We start from the raw sequence: 20,504 nt of genomic DNA on the forward strand, positions 1-20,504 counted from the left end.
TGTTACATAGAAATTCTTGTTTGATAAGAATTTTAGTCCAACATTAAAAGAATTTCAATAAAATAATATTTTGATAAAATCAAAGGAGTTTAAGTTTTATTTAAATATTATTTATAAAAATAAGAATAAGAAATTGACTTACTAAAAATCTAATTAGATTGACTGCTATGATAGCGATAATTTAAAACAAAAAATATAAATATAAAATTATTATATAGGTGTATGCATGTGATGTAAAATCTATTTTTTTTTAATCCAAATAAAAATCGACAACAAAAGAAGATAGATAAACATTAAGAAGAGATTGTCTATTTTTGATGTAAGATTAAACTTATAATAAAACTGTTGGGTGTATGTCTGGTCAGGACACCACCTCTCGAGACCTTTTCAGTACCACGTGATGTAGCAGGAAAAAAGAAGAAACAAAACAAAATAATCAAAATACGTGGATCAACCACACAAGGGCTCGCCTCCACGGGGCATACAAATTTCACTATGAAAAAAAAAAATTTACAAGAGGAAACCTCACCCTCAACCTTTGTACACCCAATTCTCTCTCTAGAAGTTTTTCTCTCAAAAGCTCTCTCTCTCTTGGAAGACCTCCTAAACCCCTAAAGTGTCTGACGACCGCTGTCCAGGAGCCTCCTGCTCTTTCTCTCTCAGCAACGCGCACTTCTTTCTCGGTTCCGTACGGCGTCCACAGTACAAAACCAAACCCCACACCTTCTCTGTTGCCTCACAGGGCTTTTAAAGGGCTTAAACAGGGTTTAGATTAGGTTTAGGAGTCCTTAATCAACCCAAATCACGTCCCAGACCGTCAGATCAAGATCGGAAGTCACTTGGGCCATCCGATCACGCTCCAATCCACAGAATAGTGCTGTGGACCGTGAGAAACGCATGAGAAATGCCCATGCGGTCCACAGACCCACCCGTGACAGCCCGATCCATGGTGGACCAGAGAATAGGGCGCCTGGGCCGGCCCGCATGCGTGGACTGGGCCGCGTACCCGCCTGGGTCGCGCATCCCGCGCATTGGCCCCGCCTGGGCCGCGCGCCGCCGCCGGCCGCCGACGGTCCTCCGCCGCCTCGGATTTCATACCGACTTCAAAATCTCGTATCTTCTCCGTCCGAGCTCCATTTCGGGTGATCTTGATCTCGTTGGACTCCATTTTTCACCGCGAACCTCACTGTGGGCAGAATCTCGAGACGTCAAATCCTAACAATCTCCACCTCGACTCGATATTCGGCTTCCTCCAAACTCCGAGAGCTTCTGGATCTCTTCGCTCCCATATCTTGGGGCAATCGTCTACTGATCATGGATGGGCAAACATGGGAGTCGAGCCAGGCTGCTCAATCCCATCTCTGTCGTATGCTGTGCTCCACCTGACTTGAGACCTGCTCGGGGCATCATCTTGCGACAATAGGAATTTTATCTTACGACATCGCCTCTCATTTTCCCGAGTCTCCTGTCTCGTGCCCGATCTGCCTCTTGGAGCTCCACCTCGCTCTGGACTCCACCTGGCTCCCAAAGCTCCACCTCGCACTGGGCTCCCCGCCAAGTAATAATGTCCTTGCTCCCCTTCTTCCCCTCCAGCACAATCCTATCACCGCGTAGCACCCTCAGGATTCCTCCACCAGCTACCGTCCTGTAGCATCTCGAATCCAGTCTGCTAAGTGAGATAAGATTCCGTCTGAAATCGGATATATATCGGACCTCCCCCAATCTCCTCACTACACCATCATGTGTCCTCCAGCTGACCGTCCCAATGCCTTTGATCGCACAGCTCGATCCATCCGGCAGATATACAGTATCCTCACTATTCTCCAGGGAGTCAAACTGCTCCTCTCTGCAACATACATTATAGGGGCATGCAGAATCTAATATCCACAGCTGGGAAGAAGTAGATACCTCATCAAATATCTTCAGGACATCTCCATTTGAATCGCTACCGGCCATCGCTACAGCAACCACCGTTCGATTTTTGAGTTGAGAGCAATCTCTGGCTAGATGCCCCAACTCCTCACATCGGTAACACCTGATTTTGCTCAAGTACCTTGATAAGTGGTATATTTTTATATTTATTGAAGGTATTTTTGGTAATTTATGGTGCTAACATCTTCTTAAAAATTCTAATTTCATGAATTTATTAAATTTTCTTAAAAAATAAGTGATTTTGAAAAAAAAAATATGAAATTAGATATATTTATAAAAAATAGATATTAATTTAATTGAGCAATTTAAGCACTAAAATGAAGAAAAATTTTTGAAGAATTTAATGCATATATTTTTTTAATTTTTCAGGTAAAAATTGAAGCGAAAATGGAGCTAAAATATCTTAAAAAATAAAAAATATTATCTCCTGTGCATGGTGGACCGGTCGGTCGGTCCACAGAGCCAGGGCGCGGTCCACAAGAATAGTTACGCGGTCCACAGACGTGGCTCACAGTGAGAGAAAGATTTGGGCGCGATCCAACGGCTGAGATTCAATCAGATCCAAATCCGACGGTTCAAACTCGTTGCCGACTTTGAGTAGGACTTTTTTGCGCGATCCGACGGTCCAGAAGCAATTCATCATGCGATCCAACGGCTGTTATCATTTTCGACTTTGAATAGAACTCTTTTGCACGATCTGACGATCAGAACTTCATCAGAACCCAGATCCAACGGCTGACATTTGATCCGATCCTGATAAGGATTATAACTCTGATTTTTGAGCAAATCTGGACGGTCCAAAGCTGATCCGACGGCCAGAAATATTCCTAAGGAGATTAATACGATTTCTAAGGGTTTTAGGACTCCTTTTCCTACTAAAAAATTATGAAAAATTTATCTATAAATAGGAGGTCCGAAAATAAGCTTTGGGAGCAGAAAAATTGAGTAGAAAGTATAGAAAAAATAAAAATAAATAAAATAGCTTTAGGGACCTAAAGAAAAGAAGAAGAAAAGTCAGTTCGCTCTACGGAGTACGACAGAAGATGGAGAGGTCATCAACCATCTTTCCGACGAAGCTTGGCTGATTAACTTCAGATCTTTATTACAGTTTTATTTTTATTTTATTTTATTATTTTTTTTAAATTCTTTGTACTTGAATTTCAATTTCAATTAATGCAAAATTTATTTTCTTGCACTTTAAATTCTTGTCTTTTATTTTTTGCACGTAGATGCTAGGATCTAATTAGTAGATCTTAGTACCAATTTATTTTTATACTTTTTAAATTTTTATTATTTATTTTTATTGCAAGTAGATGCTAAGATCTAGTTAGTAGATCTTAGTATCCGATTTATTTTTCGCACTTTTAATTTTTATTTTCCAACTTAAATTGCTTTCTCCAAATTTTTTTTTTTATAAAATCAAAGATTTCAAATCAAAATCCTGCTTTCTCTGTGGATTTGATCTGACTCACTACTTTCTATATATTTTTAATTTTTATTGAAGTCAGAATTTGATTGATAATCACGGTGTCCTAACGACAGCATCTTGATCCTATAAATTTTTGACGCCATTGCCGAGGAAGGTACCAATTTTAATGTTTGATTTCTTTGATTTTCTTATGACTATTGCTTACTAACTTTTTTTCTTTTTACAGAAAAAAATTCAAAAATTCAAAAAAAAAATGGGGGGAGATAGAAAGCTTCCAAGTTGGTGAGATCAATCCTAACCCTAGCCTTAACTATTTTTTTAGTATTAATTACTATTTTTTTTAATTAATCTAAAATTCATCCACATAAACCTAATAAAAATTGCATGACAAGAGTAGAAACTTAATTTTAGGAGTATTCATCATTGTAAATTTATTTTTGGTGATCGCTGGAGATAAAGTAAGTTTTTAAGTTTTATTAGTCTCATGCATCTAATTTAGTTGCATAGAACTCCTTGTTTGAAATTGGTTGTACATATTCATCTAAAATCAATTTAAGGGCAATACCCATAACAAGATAAGATGGAGATTTCATCACCCTTCCTTGACCCAAAACAACTAACCAGCATCCCACATTAACCCTAGCCTAACTAAAATCAAGTAGACATTGGCCCCTAGTATTAATCGAGTTCAGTTTTGAGTATTATGGTGAAGTCAAGTGTAAAGTAAGTTCGAACTCACCCCTGAAACTGGTGTCTAAGGCTAGAGGTTACAAAAGCTCTGCCTAAGTAGACTCGTGGTTATTTAATTGGTTCCGTTAGCTTACCTGACCAATTCAATTGGTGTCTAAGGCAAGCAACGGGGGGACCCCTACGATCTCACCTCTTACTTGGCTAGTTGAAGGAAGTGAGAACAAACCTAATTTGTATCTAGACTAAGCCACTCTACATCGAACTGTTAGGTCTAAGAAACCTGTAGGTGTCTAGGTTTAACTATTTTCTAACTTGATTACAATTAATACTTAACCACAACTAATTCTTCTCATCTTACGTCTTTAGGTCTAAGACTTTTCTTAAAAATCTCACCTTAAAAACTTTTCTCTTTCTTTCTTTTCTCTTCTTTTTCTCCTCATTCTATTTAAAAAAAAAAATCTCAACAACACACATATTAGGGTTTGCACTAATACATGCACGGTATAATTTTTTCTGACCTAGTTGAACTTAATCCTAAAATTGAATGACTGATCCATATTACACTTAATAATCAAATGGCTAGAAATTCTAAGAACCACCTAAGCAGATAAAGGAATATTTTATTCCTTCCACCTATAATCCATCGATGTTTTCATCATTCTATGGGATCAAATATTCTGACTCTAGTCTTGAGGTCGATCTGAACCTAATAGCCCAAAGATTAGATAAAGTCGATCTTCTTACCCAGAAATTTGATCAGTTCCTAGCATTAGGTCAACAATCTCCTGCACAATACACACCACCATCTAATTATCAGGAGATTTATTCTATTTGTGCTAGCCCAGCCCATCATGTGAGTGAATGACCCATGGCTGCACTATTTCCACCTTTCATTCAAGAACAAGTTCAAGCTGCTCAAGGTTACTCTAAATCTGTCAATGATCTATTCTTTAACACATATAATTCGAGCTGGAGGAACCACCCTAATTTTTCTTGGAGACCCCAACAGACTCAGGCTCAAATCCAAATTTTTTCTGTGCAGAACTTTCAGAATGGGCTCCAATACCAAAATTATACCTATAATAGTGATCAGTCTAGTCAGCCTATCCAGCCATCCTATTACAATCAGCCATTATACCCACTTTCTCAATAGACCAATCTAGCCGATGATAGATTAAGCCAACTTCAACAAATGACCATGACCCAACAGCAATCCCTCGCTAGGCTAGAAGCACAAATTGATCAATTAACTGAATCTACCATGAGGAGAGAACTACGGCAATTGCCAAATGAACAAATATCGAATTTTGAAAACGACCCACCCAACCACCAATCACTCGGACCTAGTCATCAATCCAATGGCCCACCTAAGAATCCCCTATTTGAAAGTGACAATGCAATTTCTGAGCTTAAAAGTGATAGGATTCTTAAGGACTCATACCAAGACCAGGTGAGTGAGGCTAGTACTAATGCTAGCCAAAAAAAAAAATTAGAAGAGGAGATTAGTACTGAGACTAACCCAATAGAAGAACCTGAGCTTAGTACTAATGCTGATCTAAGTGAAGAAAAGAAGAGAGTGGATGAGTTACCCAAGATATATCCATCAAGAGTCTCATTTTCTTCAGTCTTAGAAGCTAGTTCTTCCACTTTAGAATTACTATCTCCTTCAGAATTAAAATTATCTTTGATCACACTTGAGAACACATGCTTACAATCAAAAGATATCCTTCCGGTGCCTATTTCTTCAAACTTAGTTTTTAACCCAAAAACACAATTCATGAGCATTTTAGAAGAACAAATAGGAGAAATTCTCGATAAACAAGGGTCTGTGAATGGGTTTGTGAACTATCTTTCTAAAATTAAGAACGGAGATGTGAACTATTTTCTGAAGATTGGTAATAAAATACTGAAATTTATCATAAACCATCTTCATAATATTGACAATCCAAAATCATTGAAATTTATCAATCCAATATTCGACATGGGATAGGTGAGAGAATCAAGATGGTCTGACTGAAGACGGTAAACTTAGCGCTTCCTGGGAGGCAATCCAGTTTTTAATTTTCAGTTTTATATTTTTTGCTATCTTTTGCATTTTATTTAGGTTAATCGAGTCTTACTTAGTAATTTTTGAAGGGATTTAAAAATAATCTTGGCTATATTGGAGGGAGAATCAGTTTTGAAAAGACTTATGGATTAGGTGATATCTCTCTTTTTCTTTCTCTTTACATGCACCGTTCATTTTTTCTACTCCATTGAAGACAATATTGATTAAGTTGGAGGGAAGAATAAAATTTTTTAAGTCCTCAAGTAAGTTAGTATTTAGTATTTAAGCATCTAATTACACTTAAGAATTGAGTTCAACCAAATATTTTTTAAAAAAAAAATTAATGTACAGATCAGAGAGTTTATGAGATATTGAGGGATCAAGTATTAAAAAAACTTAATAAAGAGTTAAGTTTAGAACTTAAATAGTTTTCTTTGAGCATTTCTAAATTTTTTTACCAGCATCAAAGAAGAGTTTACTTTTTATGAGCTTGTGTAGGGTAACTATATATTTTTTCATATATTTAAAAAAAAAGAGAGAAAAAATTTTTTAAGTACTTCATACTGAGTAACCGGACCTCTTTGCCTAAGCAAGTATTGAGTTTCACATCAAAAGATATGAAGGGCAAAGAAGCTTTATTGTAAAGCTAGTTTTAACTCGTAGCCTGTTTGATTCGAGCAAGTAGATTCGAGGGGTATTTTATATCTAGTGCCCTAAAACTATCTGGTTTGGGAGTCATTGACTGAAAACTCGCTACATGGGTCAAACAGAAAGCTTAAGGGATTAAGACACTCAATAGCGGTACAATGTTAAAAAAAATAAAAATAAAAATTAAAAAATTAAAAAAAAAATTAATCAATAAATGAAGGACAGAAGTAATAATATACTTGCCCATATGAAGGTTAATGATTTGAAGATGAAGGTAGGGATAATTTGAAAAAGTTCAAAAAAGGTTTAGTGTTCTTAGTTTAACTCTCATATTGACTAGTATTAATACCCCAATGACATACCTCATTTACACTCTACTGAACATCAGTGGCCTTTTTGAAAAATTATTTGGTGAAATTTGAGATTTTAAGTTTAAAGGTACTTGATTCTAAATTTTTTCTTTACTTGAAGATGAGCAAAGTTCAAGTTGGGAAGTGTGATAAGTGGTATATTTTTACATTTATTGAAGGTATTTTTGATAATTTATGGTGCTAACATCTTCTTAAAAACTCTAATTTCATGAATTTATTAAATTTTTTTAAAAACTAAATGATTTTGAAAAAAAATATGAAATTAGATATATTTATAAAAAAATAGATGTTAATTTAATTGAGCAATTTAAGTACCAAAATGAAGAAAAATTTTTGAAAAATTTAATGTATATTTTTTCTAATTTTTCAGGTAAAAATCGGAATAGTTACGCGGTCCACAGACGCGGCTCACAGTGAGAGAAAGATCTGGATGCGATCCAATGGCTGAGATTCAATCAGACCCAGATCCGACGGTTCAGACTCGTTGTCGATTTTGAATAGGACTCTTTTGCGTGATCCGACGGCCCAGAAGCAATCCATCACGTGATCCAACGACTGTTATCATTTCTGACTTTGAATAGGACTCTTTTGCGCGATCTGACGGCCAGAACTTCATCAGAACCCAGATCCAACGGCTGACATTTGATCTGACCCTAATAAAGATTATAACTATAATTTTTGAGCAGATCTGGATGGTCCGAAGCTGATCCGACAGTCAGGAATATTCCTAAGGAGATTAATATGATTTCTAAGGGTTTTAGGACTCCTTTTCCTACAAAAAAAATTATGAAAAATTTATCTATAAATAGGGGGTCCGAAAATAAGCTTTGGAAGCAGAAAAATTAAGTAGAAAGTATAGAAAAAATAAAAAAAATAAAATAGCTTTAGGGATCCAAAGAAAGAAGGAGAAAAGTCGGTTCGCTCTACGAAGTACGACGGAAGATGAAGAGGTCATCAACCATCTTTCCGACGAGGCTTGGCTGATCAACTTCAGATCTTTGTTACAGTTTTATTTTTATTTTATTTTATTATTTCTTTTAAATTTCTTGTACTTGAATTTTAATTTTAATTAATGCAAAATTTATTTTTCTGCACTTTAAATTCCTGTATTTTATTTTTTGTACGTAGATGTTAGGATCTAATTAGTAGATCTTAGTACCAATTTATTTTTATACTTTTTAAATTTTTATTATTTATTTTTATTACAAGTAGATGCTAGGATCTAGTTAGTAGATTTTAGTACTCGATTTATTTTTCGTACTTTTAATTTTTATTTTCCGACTTAAATTACTTTCTCTAAAATTTTATTTTTTTTTGTAAAATCAAAGATTTCAAATCAAAATCCTGCTTTCTCTGTGAATTCGATCCGACTCACTATTTTCTATATATTTTTAATTTTTATTGAAGTTGGAATTTGATTGATAATCACGGTGTCCTAACAACAGCATCTTGATCCTATCATCCCTCCTGGACTTGGACCACCCTCGTTGTGATCTCTTGTCGCTTCGTCTGCCGCCTCCTGCTCCTCCAGAAGCCATCAAAGCTGAGCTACCGCCATCTGAGCTCGAAGCTGGGTTCTCCCTCCTGAGAACCTCGTTCTGAAGTATCGCCGTAGTGACCTCATCCATCTTGATAGTGCTCTTCCCCACTAGAAGAGCAGTCACCAAGGACTCGTACGAAGGGGCAAGCGATGCCAGCAAAACCAGCGCCCTGGTCTTCTCCTCAACATTCTCGCCAACACTGAGGAGGTCGGTGAGGATCTTCTGAAAGTGGCTAAGATGCTCCTGCACGCTCTGTTCCTCAGTCATCCGCAGTTGGTAAAATTACCTCCAGATAAAAAGAGTGTTGGTGAGAGATTTCACCATGTACAACTCCTCGAGCTTCGACCACAGCACCGTCGGAGAAGTCTCGCTCAGCACATGGATCACCACCTCATCTGTCAGGTACATATGGATGGTACTCATCGCCTGCATCTGTAGCCATTTTCAATCCCGCACCTCCATGGTGGTCGGCTTCTCATCGCACAAGAGAGCATCGATCAACCTCTGTTGGATGAGCACGTCCTTCATCCTTGCCTGTCACAAGGAGAAATTGCTCTTACCATCGAATTTGTTGATCTCCATCTTGATTGTTCCTGTCTTCTCTATCTTCAGTCTTACTCACCACCGCTGCAATCTGCATCCTTATACCGCCTTGCTCTGATACCACTTGTTGGGTGTATGTCTGACCAAGACACCACCTCCCAAGACCTTTTCAGTACCACGCGATGCAGCAGAAAAAAAGAAGAAATAAAACAAAACAATCAAAATACGTGGATCAACCACAAAAGGGCTCACCTCCACGGGGCATGCAAACTTCACTATGAAAAAGAAAATTTTACAAGAGGAGACCTCACCCTCAACCCTTGTACACCCAATTTTCTCTCTCTAGAAGTTTTTCTCTCAAAAGCTCTCTCTCTCTTGAAAGACCCCCTGAACCCCTAAAGTGTCTGGCGACCGCTGTCCAGGAACCTCCTGCTCCTTCTCTCTCAGCAACGCGCGCTTCTTCCTCGGTTTCGTACGGCGTCCACAGTGCAAAACCAAACCCCACACCTTCTCTGTTGCCTCACAGGGCTTTTAAAGGGCTTAAACAAGGTTTAGATTAGGTTTAGGAGTCCTTAATCAACCCAAATCACGTCCCAGACCGTCGGATCAAGATCAGGAGTCACTTGGGCCCTCCAATCGCGCTCCGGTCCACGGAATAGTGTCGTGGACCGTGAGAAATGCATGGAAAATGCCCACGTGGTCCACAGACCCACCCGTGGACCACCCGGTCCACGATGGACCGGAGAACAAGGCCCAGGCAGGGCGCCTGGGCTGGCCCGCGCACGCTCGCCTGGGCCCCACGCCTGGGTCGCGCGTCCCGCGCGTTGGCCCCGCCTGGGCCATGCGCCGCCGCCACTCCGCCGGCCCGCCGCCGGCGGTCCTCCACCGCCAGAACAGGGCCCAGGCAGGGCGCCTGGGCCGGCTCGCGTGCGCGGGCCTGGGCTGCGCGCCTGGGTCGCGCATCCCGCGTATTGGTTCCGCCTGGGCCGCGCGGCGCCGCCGCTCCACCGGCCCGCCGCCGGCTGCCGGCAGTCCTCTGCCACCTCGAATTTCATGCCGACTTCAAAAGCTCGTATCTTCTCCGTCCGAGCTCCGTTTCGGATGATCTTGATCTCGTTGGACTCTGTTTTTCGCCGCGAACCTCGCTGTGGCCTCAATGTGGGCTGAATCTCGAAGTGTCAAATCCTAACAAAAACTTTTAGAAAATTTTGGAAGAAAGAAAATTTTAAGTTTTCTCTCCAACTTCCTAACTCTAATTAACTTTTATAATTTGAGAATAATAATTGCTATTTAAAACTTTATTATTACTTACCAAAAATACTACTTTCAGATTAGCTTGTCATATTGACAACCAACACCGCTGCTACGATCTCAAAAATGAAGGTATCTTAAATGTCATGTTGCAATATAAGATATTTCAGTTTTTATTTTTTTTCAAGAGATGCTTACTCTTTGGATACCTATACTTATCTACTCTTTAATCTAGTTTAGAATGTGCATGAAGTACATGACCATATTTTCAAAGGTTTTCCTTCCAAACGGTATTTGGTCAGATGTACCATGTGAATTTGCTTTATCAAAAAATAGTAGAAAATCAGCTACTTGTATGAAAATAGTTGATGTCCACCAATTTACTTTCTACCTATTAACTTATGGAGTGTGGAAGTAATCTTTTCTGAAAGAAGAGCACAGAAACAATCTTAAACAGAAGTCTAAATTAGATTTGCTAACGAAAGTTTCGATAGAGCACCGCACAAAATTAGTGTGAGAATTCTTTTGGGTAAAAGAAAATTATTTGAAAATTAAGTTGCTTAGACCTCAAAGTATGATAGTTAAGTTGGAGTTCATCAAGATTTTCTCTTTTCTGACATACCCATTGCCACCAAGGCTAATAAATTCACATAGCACGTCTTTTATTAGTTAATATGGGACTATGATAATCTCTTTTACTCAATCTCATAACGCCCTCGTCACCTGAGATAGATGGGCCACTTATGACCTAGGTCCTACTCAATCTTAGTAAGTCCTCTATAACCTAGTAATTCTCACTAAGAGTTCCATATGATTAATAAATATTGTAATGCACAATGAAGCTATCTCTGATACCATTTGACACAAACTCACAACCTAAAAGCTTAAACTATTGGAAGAAGGACTAGCTTAGATTAATAAATTCATGTGGCATCATTTTTATCAATTAATATAGAATTATGATTGAGATATCAAACTGAAAACATTGTACTGAATAGGCTACATTTGATAGACTCGATGTAGTCATAGTTACATCTATAATATAGTTTTCCACCCTTGCTAGCTGAAAGTGTATGCCAACCTCATCAAATTATGAACATAAAATATCCAATTAAGTAAAAGAAACCTGCCACCAAAATGGAGATTAATGTGACATTTCCCGGCATCTTCCCACCATCCTTCCTCAAAAACATGGCCTCATAGATAGGCAAGCAGTTGACCACGATAAATCCAGATAAGAACAAGTGCAGGAACATTTCATTGAAAACCCCCTCAATCCTCGCAGCTCTTGCAATCCCTATGACAAAGGAACTCAGGTTTACGATGGCCGCTGTACCCAAAATCACAAAGAATGGCGATGCTATGCCAAAATCAAACATTCCCTTGTCATACCGCTCACTTTGCTCCTCTTCTATCACTTTGCTGGTTACATTAAACCCTGGAGTGGATATGCCAACATGATTGAGTGCGAACTGTATAGTTCCAAAGAGATGAGATGTGAGGCCCCTGACCATCCATATCCTTTGATCATTCCACCACCTATGAATTGATCCCTTGGCCCTGAGGAAATCGACAAGGTCCGTAATATAGGCAGCCAAGAAGAGGTAGACATACAGATAGAACCATGGGTCAAAAACCTGCAAATACAAGTAAAACATGTCAGAAACCTGCGATGCAAGTAAAACATGTCAAGAAAATAGTTCTCTTCACCAACTTCTTATCATAATAGTTTGCATTGAAGGGAGAGGACTGTGAGGATGCAACGAGAATGACCATACAAAAGATCTTTCTCTAGCTACCAAATAGATTGATCAGGAAAAGCCGAAAAGGCTAAATCTCTAATCCATGGAGAACATATATCGATATTCGAACAATGAATATATAGAGAGAGGAGGCGATTAGTGATGGACGAAAGAATTGTGCTGAGGTGATTAGAGAAGGATGAAGAACTGCCATCTAATATTGATGCTCTATAGACATTGAAATAAAAATAAGTAACTTTGTGCAATTTTGAACTATTGCCTATCTTTTCTATCATGTAACCACCTCACCCTTGCAGATTGACGCAAATCAGAGTCAAACCCTGTCCCATTGCACAAGGGGCAAGTGTCATACCATTCAAGCAAGTATTTGGTGATTTTGAATTTAAAATTTGATTTTAGAGCGTCTATATGTTGTGTGGGTTTCAAGGATTTGTGATATTTTGTTATGCTATCTCTTTTGTTTTTTTTGTTTTTCTGGGTATATCACGCTCTCTATTTTGTTATACTTTCTTTTACTTAAGTGAATGGTGCTAGTCCCTCCATTTGTTTTCCCCCATTTTTTTTTCAGAAAACTTGACATTTAGCATTCCAATACCACAAAAATAATTCAAGTACAATTAAGCCTAATGAACTGCATGCCAAGAATAATTCCTATTCGATAATGTAACTAGTTCATATTGTTACAAAATATTAGTCATATCAGACCTATATGTACCCAAATGTAACCCGATTCAGTTGACAGATGAGTAAGCCAACTAGAATCTGGATAACTGGGCCAGACCAGAGCCATAACAGTTCAGATGTTTGGGCAAGATGCGGCATGTTGACAGGCCTGGGGTCCTAGTAGACTATAAGTACCCGATCATAAGGTGTATTGGAGCAGTGGTGGCATAGAATTGGGACTCAACCAACTACAACTTGAGTACTGCTACAAGCCTACAACTCGTACTATGATCAAGTTTTGGCATATCAGATCAAGGCACTTGGACTACTCAGCAAGCTAGATGAATGTATACTTCACATAAATCTGACACTAAAAGCCTCTATATATGAGGACTAAACTTGCAAGGGTCCAATTACATGTAAATACATGTAAGTATTCCCATACACAAATCATTTGGAAGAGATGTTTCGTTAGATTCTTTTTTATTTTAAATAGCTATGTGAATAGTTTCTCGGTTTTCAAAATTGGCTAAAGATGTATTTTGACTTGTTATTTTAGAGATTTTTTTTCAAGTTTTCTCTTTGCTTGTGTGCATGTGTATGCGTTTCTGTCTTTATTGGAGATAAAAAAAAAAAAAAAAAGGAGAATACCTCGGGGAACAAGCGCTTCTGGTAGGTGAGAGCCAATGGTGGGAGAAAAGCGTAGATTGTGAGAGGAATGCACCATGATCCCCAATAAGCGTAATATGCGTAGCACAAGCCTACAGGTAATGAAGCGTTCCTGATTCCAAAAGTGAGGGGATTGTGCTTTGAGATGGCCACCTCTAAGAACCCGATGCACCATCTCTTGACTTGGCCGAGGGCATCATTTAAGTTCTTTGGCGCATCGCCTACGAACGCTGGCCTCTCAGGATCACAAAATGTAGACTTCCAACCTTCACAATGTAGGCGATAGCCTGTGTGGTAGTCTTCGACAAGCGACCCGTAACGAAATCCAATCTGCACAAGTTTGTAACACCCATGACCACAACATCATATCACATAAATCTATAAACATAACATTGGGCTTAGTCAGATCTCATTCCCATTTGTGTTTCTGCATAATTCTGACAGGAAATTATTATTCATCCATGATAACGGACAAAATGAACGATGGGTGCTGTTGGGCTTAGACTATATCTTTCACACAAAAGAATAAAAGTAATTCTTTATGCACCGCATGCAGTGCAAAAACATTACACCGCTCCTTTCCATTAGATCACCTAGTCATGTTTTTCAATATGAATTAAATGCACCAATTATATGAATTAAATACATCAATTCTACTTTTTGATTTGAAAGTTTGAATGACGAAAATATGCTTCTGTTCTGAAAAAATTATGATATTGCATGACCTGTTATGACATCCCATGACTTATGATATTCTGAAGACATATTATGATTTTTGAAAATAAGAAGTCATAAGGAAGAAAGGATATTTTTGTCATTGAAAATTTTATAAATCAAAAAACGGAACTGTAGGTATTTAATGAGCATTAGAAAGTCGGAGCTACGTGGTCCAATAGGATGGAGCGATGTACTCTACATCAATTTTATTGCACCATACGCGATGCACAAAATATTTCGCAAAGAATTATTCATCTTCTTTCACATCAACATCCATTAGATTGCAATCTGTATGGATCTCAAAGCAATTTGAATTCTGTCACTCATCTATACGTATAGATCTCAAAGCAACCATTGCATGGCCTAATAGTGGATTTGCATGGAAGGTACAACCCCTATATATTGTCTTAAAGTAGACTAGTTAGGAATGGGACAACGCCGTGGAGAAATAATGGAATCTCGTGAACATTGAAATTAAAGTAGCAGTTATACTATGACAACCGTAGCTGGTTAACTACCAAATTAAAGTTGTGGTTTAGATCGATTTTTGTCAGTTATGTGCATAATGTAACAGAAGACCTCTTGATTTATATGATGTTATATAACGACAACTATAAATTCGAAATTATAAGTCCCATTACCAGCATTAGAACAAGCTACGTAATATTATTCTACGACTTACCGTTGAACCCCATTTTGTGCCAACCTCGTAGTTACAACTAGCAACTTCATGAGCCCGTTTCAGCACCGAGTCCAAATGCAACGAACCACGATCCCTCGGCTCGCTCGCGTCGTGCGAGCTCAATGGAGCCAGGGGTGAAGGGTGCAAGGCCCGCCTGTCAAAGAAACAATTGGAGCCCACGTAGCTGGGCCCACTGAACCCGTCCACCCCTCGCGGGTTAATTCGAAACAGGCGCTTTACCTCGCCCCCATAGATGTCGTCCTCGTTGAGTCCCTGGAAGTGCTGCGGAAACTGGACGTAGGCGAGGTTGGAAGCCATGGCCGGGTCCAAAAGATAGCACAGAGCTCGGAGAGGAGCTTGGGGGTCATTGGAGTACATGTCACAGTCCAAAGTGAGGACCACCGGGGCATTGGTCATGATGCTGGACACCCGGACCTTTTGATGGAGTGAAAACAAGAGAATTAATTAATGGGAGCTAGTTAAAGAATGGAAGAGAGTGCTTCTCCTATTTTTTTGGTTGAAAAGAGAAGAGGGTGTTTCTGTTTGACGAAGCTTTGGAGAGAGGGATTTTTACCAAGGTATTGAGAGCACCAGCCTTGAAGTGGTGGGGAGAATTGATATTTTTCTCTCTGGAGAGGTAGATGAGGTTTGGTAATGCGTCGCCCATGATATCTGTGTCTTTACTGCTTTCCAGCAAAACCTGTTCCACACCAATCATCTTAATACTGATCAGTATATAACAAGCGAGAGAGGCTTCATGCCTCGCTTTAGTGAAGAATGAATACCTTTTTTTTTTTTTTGGCCAAACTAATTAATAAGATACTACATATTGGCAAAGAACCTTTGGAGAATAATCCTCCCCCACCCCCCACCTCACCCTCTGTTTTTTTTTTTTTTTTCTGGATCAGCAGATCACACCTTTTTTTCCTTTTTTTTTTTTTTGTGTGTGTCTTTTCTTCCACCGACAAATATTTACCCCATGAGGAGGGCTTATGATGTAATTGATCATCCATTTACTTCAAAGTTAATTAAATATCAACATTGATTTTTTTTTTTTTTTGAGAATATGTGTATTTTGTTCTTTGTTTTGGCAAGTGAAATATATAGGGATACAAGTTTCAACAAACCTATTTTGTGGGAGTAACATCCTGTTGTCGTGACAACAGAGTTTTGTGTGAGATAAAAGGGAAACTACAAAATAAGGTAGCAAATATTTATGACCATATAAGTAGGTCAAAAATTAGCAGTTAGTTGATGATGAACAATTTGATGGAAGTAGTGAATGCCTGAATTATTGACGGATGATCACGACGGGTAAATCCCTTCCATTTCTTGAAAATCTCTAGTTCTTTAGGAGTGGCAATTAAATCATTGCCAGCTACATAGCCTCTTTGCAATGCACTCTCTACCTTCTCTTTCATGGATTGATACATCGCCTAAAGGAGCAAGAGACAAAAATTGGATAAGAGAAATATTTAATTGAAAAGTATAATTTAATGATATGCAGTTATAAAAAAATAAAGTGGTTATTTCAATCATTGAAAGATTGAGTTTCAAAATTAAAGTAGTTCAATCATAGCTTTTAAGAAAAGGTTTTTTTAATATGAATCCCCTTTTACATATTTAAATTTGCACGAATATTCTTACCAGATTGCTATTATATATGTGTGTGTATAAATTTTTTTTTTGTTATATATCTATTTTTTAAAAATATCTTGTTTATTTCAATTTTAAATCGCCTATTTCTCAATGAGTATGAATGTATATGTAGAAAAAAGAAGGAAAAAAAGAAAGATATATATCCCAAATGAGTATTCCTAGCCTATGCACCTGTTAGTTGGCAAGAAGAAAAAAGATTCATGAAGTCCTTAACTATCCTATGGGATTCAGGCTAAGATGTTTAATTTAAGCATCTCGAGCTTTTAACAGTACAAAATACGTTCTTGTTATGCACAATCACCACAACAGATTTATCGGCATACCGAGTTAGGATACTCAACAGGAGTCATAGCAGTGGTGCTCCCATAAAACGGTTCTATCCCTTGTGTGTGCACGCGCGCGCACGTGCGCATCACACTGTTCAAATCCCCTGTTAATCCGACCACGTCATTAAACATCCATGCTCGCTCCTTCTCGTTATTTGCATTAGAATTTTATATTGTGCCCATGTTGACAGCCTCGTTTGTCCTTGCCCTTCTGGTACCATCTTCCACTGGCTCGTGTTTGACAACGAGCAAAGAAAAATCTACGCCCATAACATTGCATTTGGACAATGATGTGTTTTAATACAATTTGTTGCAACTATAAATTGAGAACATCTTCTTGGATAGACTTAGCCTATCATATGCTACCACAACAGCATACAATGATGTGTTGAATGGTTAAACAATGATGTGTTGAGATACTTACAAGATTAAACAATGATGTTTTGAGATCAAACTACTAATATGGTATCTTTTTCTTGACTTTGTCTATACTATATGTAGTAGACTAAGTCTATCCTAGAATTTTTCATCCGATCAATTGCAACTGATAGGAAACAATGATGAAATAAAAAATGGCACTTTCAGATTGCGTTATTTCACTGGGCAACTTGATAACCATTATTGCTCGGGACAAAATTGCTGCCCTGGAAATGGACGAGCCAACCTTCTCACCATGCCATCAAGCCTCTCTCCACCATTGGCACCATAGCAAAGAATCACTGATATGCTTGATTTTTCTTATGGAATAACTGATATGTCTGTCGACAAGACCTAAGAGACTAGGACAGCGGTTCCTTGAAGGGACCACACTTCCAAACTACTTGGCTTCAGTACGGTGGGGACTGGTGCATGGATCAAATGCAAGCAGGAGATACCATGCTTTTTAGTTTACTTTTCTTAAGGACAATGAGACAGGTTTCATTTGATAGATAAGGATTTCTCAAATAAAATTCAAAGGAGGCGCCTCATGAAAAATAACACCTTTCTTGCCCATCCAATGAAACATCAGATCATAAGGCTTGAAAGGTTTTTCACAATCCACAAGATTTAGCATTCATGGAGTACTGCTATAAGTAAACTGAGAGGATTGTGACGTTGCATAGATTGCCTCCTTAACATTATGGCTAGAATTGGTTGGTGAGAAAACTGAAAAGAGAAATATCTAGCAAAAACTAAAAGAAAATAAAAACAAGCAAAGTCAAGGATTTTTCATTGCTTCATTGCAGTGAAAAGAATTAAGGAGTAAGTTATTGATTTTTTGTTGGAATAACCCTAATTTTAACTAAATTGTCTGGAGACTTTTTATGCTTTTTCTTTCTTAGAAGCACAATCTCTTTAAAAAAAAAATCTGGTAGCAGAGAATTTTTATCTCAAAATTTCTCTCATTTTTTTCAGAAAAATCTTTTCAACCACCAAATTTTCAACAAAATATTCAATATAATTAATTTTATATTTTTCATTCTAGACACCCAAATAGACCCAAAACTCTAATGAATTTAAAATAATAACCTATTGCCAGGTGTTTTTCTTTGACTAAACTTGTCATGCAAAGTGTTGACTTAATTTAAGCAGAGCACAATGCTCACAGTGAATTAAGAAAAACCTTCGTTCCTAAACAGCATCGCCAAATCAGAGCTAGTACTTCCTACAATAATCAGGTATACGTAGTTCTTGAAAAGAATAGATTTTACCGATATTTTTTTGTCACTGTAGATATCCCAGTGTATTCTGAACCCTCCATGAATGATAAATCTCCATTAAAACTCCAAATGGAAACATGAGGGTGCTTAAGACGTCTCAAAACTCGTATTCTCCATAGCATCTTATATATATCTCAATAATATAATAAGCTGGTGGTCCTTGTCGTCAATCAAATACTTGATTTTGCGGACTCTTTCATGGAAAGATTCCCTTATCTTGTTGTTATATCTTTCTTCATCTCAATGAAATCTTGGAATCATGTCCTGGGTTCTCATCCTTTATCACAAAAAGGCCAAAAAAATAAATAAGGAAAGAAAGCTATAACTTTTTTACTAAAATATGAAACTTTCTCTCTTTTTTTTATTTATTTAACATCTATTTATTTAGTTTTTTAATTGAGAAAGGCAGAAGACCCGGTTGGTATTTTAAATTATCAGCAGTGCAGAAACTAAATATATAATTAATACACCATAAAGGAGAGAGTTGTTTACCTTCATCTTGTCAGAGTTTCCACCAACACTGGAGCTGAAATAGGCCTCAGGAGACCTCTCCTGAAGCCCGTTCTCCCTGCAGAATGGCAACCAGTACCTGGCGAACATGGCCGCCTCCATGAACGCAAAGAGAGTCACCTCCGAGCCCCCATCATCAGAGATATAGACCGAGAGCCTATCGGTCGGATAGTCGAAGGCCATCACCGATAGTGCCGTGCTCACGACGCTCATGGGTGGCTCCTTGTGTGGGTCTGCAGTGCATATAAACACATCTAATGCCGGCAAGTTCTTCCGGCCCACCGTGTCGATGAGGCGGTCCGGGAATTCCCGGCGCCGGACCGAGCGCCACCGAAATGGTTGGACTAGGCCCCACATGAAGGCAAGGACAAGATCGGCGAGGAAAAGGAGGAGGGAGAGGAAGGAGGGGGGGGCGAGGAAGGTGGTGCAGTGGTGGTAGAGAAGGGCCAGGATGCCAAGGGAGTAGAGGAGAGAGTGGACACGGTTATAGGGAGCCAAGGGATCTACTGTGAGAGTGTGGAGGGTGGAGGGTTTGGGCTTGGTGGAGAGAGTCGTCATCTTGCCCTAGCAACGACGAGGTGAGCTTGGCTTTCCAAAGGTAACGGAGGTGGCAAGATTCCGGTGGTTTTTATAGACCCTGTACTGGGAGATGGGGAGAGAGTTTAAAATAACAGGCTAATTAGCCGTTACAATTTGAGAATGATAATTGCTATTCGAAGCTTCATTATTACTCTCAAAAACTATTACTTTCATGATCATATTTTCAACCATTTTCCTTCTAAACGGTATTTGGTCGGATGTCTCATGTGAATTTGTTTAATCTAAAAATAATAAAAAATTGACTATTTGTATGATAATAGTTGAGGTCCACCAATGTTACTTTCTATCTGTTAAATTATGGGGTGTGAAACTAATCTTTTCTGAAAGAATAGCACAAAAAAATAATCTTGAACAGAAGTCTACATAAGATTTGCTAACGAAAGTTTCGATAGAAAATAGCATAAAATTAGTTTGAGAATTTTTTTGGACAAAAAAAGGTTGCTTGAAAATTAAGTCGCTTAGATCTCAAAAGTATGATAGTTAAGCTAGAGTTCATCAAGATCTTCTTTTTTTTAACATGTCGATTATCATGGACTTACAGTTTAAAAACTTAAGCCATTGGGACCAGCACCCTAATAAATTCATATGGCACCTTTTTTATTAGTTAATATGGGACTAGAATAATCTCTTCTACTCAATCTCATGACGCCCACGTCATCCAAGGGAGAGGGGCGACTTATGATCTAGATCCTACTCAATCCTAGTAAATCCTCTATGATCTTAGTAACTCTCACTAAGAGATCCATATGATTAATTAAGAAAG

General features: G+C 38.3%; 1 protein-coding gene across 2 annotated transcripts; it reads right to left on the reverse strand.

Annotated features, from left to right (window-relative positions):
• Positions 1 to 11,388: 11,388 nt before the first annotated feature.
• On the reverse strand, positions 11,389 to 20,455 carry LOC105038191 (cellulose synthase-like protein G3). 2 transcript variants are annotated; one of them, XM_019853080.3, is made up of 6 exons: positions 19,124 to 20,455; positions 16,233 to 16,382; positions 15,521 to 15,646; positions 14,947 to 15,381; positions 13,530 to 13,877; positions 11,389 to 12,089 (listed from the first exon to the last, which is right to left on the reverse strand). In XM_019853080.3, exons 1-6 carry the CDS (start codon positions 19,697 to 19,699, stop codon positions 11,538 to 11,540), a joined length of 2,187 nt encoding a protein of 728 aa, XP_019708639.1. In that variant the 5' UTR covers positions 19,700 to 20,455; the 3' UTR covers positions 11,389 to 11,537. The 2 variants fall into 2 exon arrangements, with proteins under 2 accessions (XP_019708639.1, XP_073109211.1); XM_073253110.1 differs by lacking the exon at positions 16,233 to 16,382.
• Positions 20,456 to 20,504: the final 49 nt, after the last annotated feature.

Source organism: Elaeis guineensis, chromosome 2 (assembly GCF_000442705.2).
Source record: "Elaeis guineensis isolate ETL-2024a chromosome 2, EG11, whole genome shotgun sequence".
NCBI classification, from domain to species: Eukaryota; Viridiplantae; Streptophyta; class Magnoliopsida; order Arecales; family Arecaceae; genus Elaeis; species Elaeis guineensis.